Raw genomic sequence first — 7,944 nt, 5'->3', positions numbered from 1 at the left:
TGGAGGATTATCTCATCGGCTAAGAGTCAAAATGGCAAAGGAAAGGACTTCGTCTTCACGATTGATAACGAGTCTATGGACACTCTTAGGAAGTCAAAAGGAAGCATCAAATTCGGCTTGGGTACGCTGAAAGCGAGGCTTCCAAATGACAAGAGCAGCGCAACGGCCAGGGCTTCAGGTGGTTCAGATTAATCTGAATCACTGCGAGGCGGCCACGGAGGACTTGATGCTGTTCATGACTGAAAAGAATGTGGATGTGGCCCTGGTCCAAGAGCCCTGGCTTGCAAAGGACAGGGTTCGAGGACTAAGGACCAAGGAGTATACCCTGCTACATTCTCAGACTGCAGGTAAGAAAAGAGCGTGTATAGTGGCAAAGAGATCCCTAAAACTCACACTACTAACACAATATAGCACAAATGACCTGACCGTGGCAACCTGCGAGAGCCAGGGGAACATGAAGCTTCTTCTGGCTTCTGCATACATGCCATATGATGAGGCTGAACCACCACCAGAGGCCGTCCAAAACCTGGTATTGGGAGCCAGGAAGCAGGGCAGACAACTGGTGATAGGATGCGATGCCAATGGACATCACATCCAATGGGGAAGCAAGGATATAAATGAGAGAGGTGAGTCAATAATGGATTTTATTCTTACAAATAACCTGACTGTTTGCAATAGAGGCAATATGCCGACGTTTGTGAACAAGGTTAGGGAAGAGGTGATAGATCTGATCTTGACCACAGGCGAGGAGGGGTTGATAGTTGAGGACTGGAGGGTCTCCTTAAAACGATCCTTCTCGGATCATAGGAGAATTTTATTTAGAATAAACCGCGCGGCCCCAACTAGCAAGCCCTTTAGGAACCCCAAAAGAACGAACTGGGAAATGTTTAGCGAACTCGTGGAGGGGTACGGGAATGGGGGACCAGAGTTCCAAATGTCAAAGTACCCATCTATCGAGGGAATAGAAGCTTTAGTTAATGAACTAGAAGTTGCACTAATAAGGGCTTTCAAAAAATCCTGCCCTGTTAGCCGCTCACGCAAAGCCACCAAACCCTGGTGGAATGGCGAGCTTAGGCAACTAAGGACGGAAACAAGGAAGCTCTTACAACAATGCAAAAAGGGATAAGACAAAAGAGAGCTGGGATATATATAAGACCAGCTTTAATGAGTTTAAGTATAAGATAAGAGAAGCAAAGTGGGAATCGTTTAAGGAGTTCAGCGAATCCCTTATGGATACTAGCGAGGCCGCAAGGTTCAGAAAGGTGTTATCAAAGGATCCAGCGATCCCAAGTAACATCATGAAACCGGATGGCTCGTGGACTGAGTCCAACAACGAGACCCTGGAACTTCTTATGAACACCCACTTTCCTGGGTGCGGGAACATTGATTACAATGACGTAAGAAAGGATGATTTCCACAGACGGGGGGATTTGATGACCCCTGCGGAGAGAGAAACGAGGGCGAAAATGATCGTCACAGAGGAGAGAGTATTATGGGCGGTGCATTCCTTTGACCCATACAAATCTGCGGGCCCGGATGGGATACTACCCATTATGCTACAAAAATCTCTGAACAGCATTATTGGGATGCTAAAGAGAATCTTCGTGGAATGTCTTACATTAGGCTACATACCGAGAAGATGGAGAGAGGTAAGGGTGGCGTTTATAACTAAGGCTGGTAAACCGAGTCACACTACGCCAAAAGATTTTAGGCCTATTAGTTTATCATCGTTTCTGTTGAAGACACTAGAGAGACTGATAGACATGCATATAAAAGAGACCACAAACATAGAAAATCTGTGCAAAATGCAACATGCCTATCTAAGAGGCAAATCGGTCGAAAGCGCACTACACGTGGTTGTCGGAACAATTGAAAAACCCTCAAAGACAAGGAATACACTTTGGCTGCATTCCTGGACATAGAGGGGGCTTTCAACAACGTCAAAACTGAATCTATAAAAGAGGCTTTAGAAACATTAGGTGTAGAGCATATGGTCACGGAGTGGGTGATAAGGATGCTGGAAAGCAGAGTTATTACCTCGGAAATAGGCAACAGCTCCACTAGCAAGAAGGCAACAAGAGGCACACCGCAAGGAGGAGTGATATCACCGCTATTGTGGTTGATCGTGATAAACAAGATCCTAACAATCTTTAAAGAGAAAGGGATCAAAATGATAGCATATGCAGATGACGTAGTCATACTGATCACAGGCAAATACTTGTCTACAATCAGTGAGATTATGGAATCTGCGCTAAAAGAACTATCAAAGTGGGCAGGAGAGAATGGTCTAGGGGTAAACCCGAGCAAGACCGAGCTCATCCTATTCACAAGAAAGTATAAAATACCCAATTTTACACCACCAAAACTGGAGGGGAGGGCACTTACACTTTCAAAGGAAATTAAATACCTCGGAATTATCCTAGACTCCAAACTCTCATGGAAAAGGAACGTGGAGGAAAGGATGAGGAAAGGAATGATTGCCTACTATGCATGTAGGAAAATGTTTGGAAGGAAATGGGGCCTGATGCCGCAAATCATACATTGGATGTACACTGCGGTAATAAGACCGATCATTACATACGGAGCATTAGTCTGGTGGGAAGCCATGAACAAGGAGGTAAACAAAAAGAGCCTCACCAAGGTACAAAGGCTTGCAGCCCTGGGTATCACAGGAGTGAGGAATAATACAGCACAAGCTGCATTGGAGGCAATCTTGAACCTACAACCACTTGAGCTGTACGTTAAAGGCCAAGCAGCAAAAGGAGCCGTAAGGCTCAGGGAGTCAAATCTCTGGAAGCCGATCAACTACGGACATTCAAGAATACTGGAGGAGATCGGAAAACTGAACAGTAACAAAGGACTAAACCTGAATAGTCCAACGGACTACTTAGTTGCCAGGCATAACTTCGAGGGGTGTGTTAACATACGCATCCCCTCTAAGGAGGAATGGGAGGATAACTCGGTGATAAACGAACATGAGACATCAGTCTACACCGATGCCTCCATAACCAAAACGGGTGCAGGCATTGGAATCTACTCTGAGGCGCTCAACATCCAGAAGTCATACAGACTAAAGAACGGTTGCCACGCCATACAGGCAGAAATCTGTGCAATAAGGGAGGCAGCCAGGCTAATCTGGGTGAGTGGCAAACCATTAAGGGATGTCACAATCTACTCTGACAGTCAGGCTGCGCTCAGAAGTATTGCATCAAAAACAGTGAGATCAAAGGTAGTGATGAGTTGCCAAGAAGCGCTGTCCTGGCTCCGCGGCGACAGGGTCGGTCTGCGCTGGGTTCCCGGTCACAAAAATGTGGTAGGGAACATAGGTGCGGACAGACTGGCAAAGCTGGGGGCGGGAGGGAACGGCGCGGAGGTAATAGACTCCCCACTACCACCGATCAGTTCACTAAAAGATGCCATAGAGGAAATTATACTGGGGAAACACAGAGAGATTTGGCAAAACCGGAATGATTGCGGGATAGCCCGAAATCTCTGGCCCAAGATAGATAACAATAGGACTAGGCAACTATTGAAACACAAGAAGAACCTGGTTCGCATAGCAGCAGGAGTCGTCACAGGAAACTGTGCGGTCGGAGTGAACCTCCAGAAATGGAAAATCACAGATGACAGCAACTGCAGAGAATGCAACGAGGAAGAAGAAACAATTGAGCATCTGATGTGCTGGTGTCCAGCCCTAGAAAACCGACGCCTCCAGACAATGGGACAAGAATTTCTGGATGGACTGGAAGACGCAGCGGAGATGGGCATTGACAATATAATGAGCTTCGCACGGAACTGGAAGTGTTTCAACGCGAGGTGGTAAAGACGGGTCAAGGGTTAAAAATAGGGTATCGCAATGGACCTCAGGTCTCCGAGTGAATGGTCACTAGATGACCACACCCTTTCACCTAACCTAACCTAACCTAGATTGGATTTTGGCGGGGATAACTCCAATATCATATGCAGTTGGGTTTGTATTAGTCTCCTTTCCACCATCAACACTGCTTCCCTCAGAATCTGTTGTGCTACTTTTAAACATTGTGCTCGAAGTTTTTTGCCCCGGATCAGTTTGTTTCCTCTTTTTTTTTTGGTGCACATTTTCTACATGCCTGTAGAAATTTGAGGGACTCCACCGTGTACCAATTTTGCTAATTTTAAAATTTTGAGAGCATACCACACATGTTACACTAGCTATAAGGCCCCCCAAGGAATTTTTCACCACTCTGGGAACAATTGTAGGAGAATCATAATCTATTTCACTCTCTTTATTCACATTTAGAAGATTTGAAGCATTTTTTTCAAACCATTTTTGGATGTTATTTGTCAAAATTTCTGTTTCTGTCAAAATATTGTCAGAATCATTTGAGCTGCTGTCAGAAGGCTTAGACTTCTTGGTAGCAGCTAATTTAGATAGCGCAAAACATTTTTTAAAAATAGATGCCACTTGAGTTTTTTTTTTTTGTTAACTTCTTCCAGGAGATTACGAGCTACAGCAGATGCTTCTAATATGGTATTCCGTTGTCCTCCTAAAATTTCATACTCTTCTGGAAGAAATGAAAATAATGGTCCGTAATACTTCTCCAGTTCTTTCTGCTTTAAGTCTTCAGAAAGGTTAACAAATTTTTTTTCCAGTATCCTGTGCAGCTTTGTGCGCATAAATTGTTCAACCTTCTTCATGTCCTCATCACAGAAGCTCTGCAGTGAGCGAACATTGTCATATCCCATAGTGGTTAATATTTCCTTCAATGGGTCTTGGAGTTGAAGAGTGTGAGATGAGGATTCTTCAAGAATGTCCCAAAAGGAATCCCCACATACCTGTGAAAACAAACAATACAAATACAAATAAAGAAATTGAAAGGACTACAACTACAAAATAATAAAGCTAGATTTTGTGTAAGATACTGCTATTCATAAATACTAACTTTTTCAATATCAATCTCTGCAGATGATTGAGTTGTAGTGTTGTTATTAGGTTCATTATTTAACACTTCGCCAGTATCTTTAGGATCATTTAAGACTCCGCCTTCTTCTTTCTCATTGGTGTGGTTGTTTGTAGTTTTAGTCTTATCTGTCGGGACACCCCCATCGTCGTTCTCCATTTTTGTGGTCTTACAGCACTGCCAAGAAGAAAAAAATTTGATTAATAAATTGACAAGCTTACAAAGGGAAACAAAAGTCTACATTATGTATATTTATAGTTTTAGTCAGCCAATGTTTAAGATTCTTGTCTAAACTTGTCAAACAATGATTCTAAACTTGTCAAACAATGAAGTAATACTTTTCATAAAAACCTTGTTTCATTTGATTTACTTGGAGATGGGTATCAAGGAAATGTTTCCTAAACAAACCTCCCAGAACTACCGCCGGCTCAAGGCTGTAAGGCTATAAAGGCTGCAAGCATGGAAAAACACAAACGTTATGAGTATTAAAGACATACGAATTGTGAAACACCTTGTCAGTGCCAAACAAATTATACACTAAGTTCTGAGTCACAACTAATTTACAAACAAATTATACGCAAAGTTATGAGTCACTGGCAACTTATAAGCGACAAACATTCTACAAGGTGTTCTATGGTTTTAAGGTTAGGGGAGACTTTCTGGAGAACATTATAACACGTCTGCGCGCTTGAGGTTAGAAAAAAAATGGTAGCAGTACTGCAGGTAAATGAAAGGCGCTGTTACTTTGCAAAACCAAGCCGTTTTGCGGTTAAAAGTAGTTATTTTATCACAAATAGCAAACTGTGCGAGCCCGCCCTCCCCCCGCCTGTGCCTGTTTAGAAGCAAAACACCCACCCCTTGCGTCCGCGATGACAGGTTTACAAGCAGATCAAGCGTAATGCACTTTAGTAAACTGTTCTTCCTACATGAAAAGCCAAAATAGAACTAAATTCAATAGATTCTTACCTAAAACAATGCGCTGCCTGTGCTCGTGCTCTGCCGACGTCCACTCGTCCAGTGGTGCACGTGAGAGGCGCTCTCTCTTGGTACTGGCGCCGCCCGGCGCCGCCCGTAATAGCGACAGTGTGATTACACTCATTTTAACGCGTGTTTACACATGATGTCGTGAGATTGCATTGGATTACAAGCATAGAGATATAAGAATAGAGTGCGCGAGTCATATGCTAGCACGTAAGAGGCTGCGATATAGGAATAGAAAAAGAACACTGCATATCTACGCGCGCATGCGAAACAAAGACAGAAGGGGCCCATGCGCAGCTTTCTCTTTCTATTCTGCGCAGTTTTATCTTTCTATTCCTATATTGCTTTTTTAGCTCGCTCGCGCACTCTATTCTTATATCTCTATGATTACGCGGGATTACGCGGAATTACTTGAGATTACTCGGGATAACACGAAATTTCGTGAGATTACGTGGGACTACAAATGTAGTCCCGCGTCCGTGTACACAGGATTACAGGAGTAGTGGCCCCCTCGGTTTATTTTTACATTGTCATGCCCTAAGGCGGGTAAACGGGACCAATGGGGGTGCTATGGCACCCCGATTCTGTCAGCTTGGGCTGATCTAATCCGAGTGGATCACGCTCGCTACAGGATACCCTGCTACCTGGGGAACACCGCAGGTACAATAGTGAGTCATAAGGGCGTTACGGGAAACCGTGTCTGCCAGTAGTCAGAGGTGTCGCCTATACCGGGAGTGCGTAATCTTCGGGTATGTATCTCTGTAATGGGCAAATCCACGGTGGCGGGTTCCGTTACTGCTGTGTAAGAGAGTACTGGTAACGTCGGTCGCATTCCGACCACGGGGAGGATTCTGGGGGGCTAACCGCCCCCCAGACCCCCCGGTGCGGTCGTAACTATGACTCTCATTATAATAGCCAAATGCCTCGTCATCTAATTAGTGACGCGCATGAATGGATTAACGAGATTCCCACTGTCCCTATCTACTATCTAGCAAAACCACTGCCAAGGGAACGGGCTGGGAAAAATTAGCGGGGAAAGAAGACCCTGTTGAGCTTGACTCTAGTCTGGCACTGTACGCTCCGGCACTGAAAGTGAACACTTTCCGCCCGGACTTTCCGTAAAAATGTTGTGAAAAATATCGTGTGCACCTCGGGCCGAAAGCTTTTTCAGACTCGTGAGCAGTCCCAAAATCATCCACGCAATCATTTTTTAGTTCTGCTGAATTTCCAGTGATTCATCATTTTTTAGTTCTGCTGAATTTCCAGTGATTTACTTACAATTTACTTACAATAGAGTGGATCGGCCGTCATATTGGATCACCATCCTGGATTTCGATCATCGCCATTTTGGATTTTGCTTCTTTGGGATCGGATTTGTCATATATACAGTCCATGAACCACCCGCACAACCATTTTCAAGTAGATCCGATCAATTGTCAGTAGTTTGCGGTGCGTAAATGCAGTTTCTGACCACCATATTGGATTACCATCCCAAATTTCGATCACCCAGCTACTGATTCGTGGTCAACCTACTATTAACTCTAACACAGGTCATTTTAGAGCTGTTTTAATCACGATTTTTTTCGTTTTCTAATAATTTCATTGAAGCCGTTCATGGATTTCAGATGTTTTGGTCGCCATTTTGGTACCGCCACATTGAATTCTGCAAAGTTGCACACGGTTTTCGATAGCTCTTACCCATAGCTACCTCTAGGCGCAAAATAGTTTTTCTGCGATGAAAACAATTATGGGCAGGCCGGTGGCCCGGTTGACAAATTTTGCCTCACATATATACAATTATAAAGCATATAGAAAACTATAAAAAATTTACTTACAACATTTTTTATATACCTTATTGTTTCGACAATAAGTACTTACGCACATAGTACGGATGAGCATGGAGAGCGTATATACGGAGGCGTTTGTAATTAATTCTTGAAAATGGTTTATTGTAACATAACTTTATCATATATGGTTGAATTCGTAAAAAAATAACCTCTTATTTGGTGATAAAAAATTTGAC

At 43.6% G+C, this 7,944-nt stretch overlaps 1 protein-coding gene across 1 annotated transcript; it reads left to right on the top strand.

The window, feature by feature from the left end:
• The first annotated feature begins 226 nt into the window (after positions 1–226).
• LOC139824225 (uncharacterized) lies at positions 227–1,126 on the top strand. The gene has a single exon (XM_071796725.1). The coding sequence runs from the start codon at positions 227–229 to the stop codon at positions 1,124–1,126; it is 900 nt and encodes a 299-aa protein (XP_071652826.1).
• The last annotated feature ends 6,818 nt before the right edge of the window (positions 1,127–7,944 follow it).

This window comes from Temnothorax longispinosus, unplaced genomic scaffold, assembly GCF_030848805.1.
Source record: "Temnothorax longispinosus isolate EJ_2023e unplaced genomic scaffold, Tlon_JGU_v1 HiC_scaffold_30, whole genome shotgun sequence".
Lineage (NCBI taxonomy): Eukaryota > Metazoa > Arthropoda > Insecta > Hymenoptera > Formicidae > Temnothorax > Temnothorax longispinosus.
This window is presented reverse-complemented; position numbering and strand designations above follow the sequence as displayed.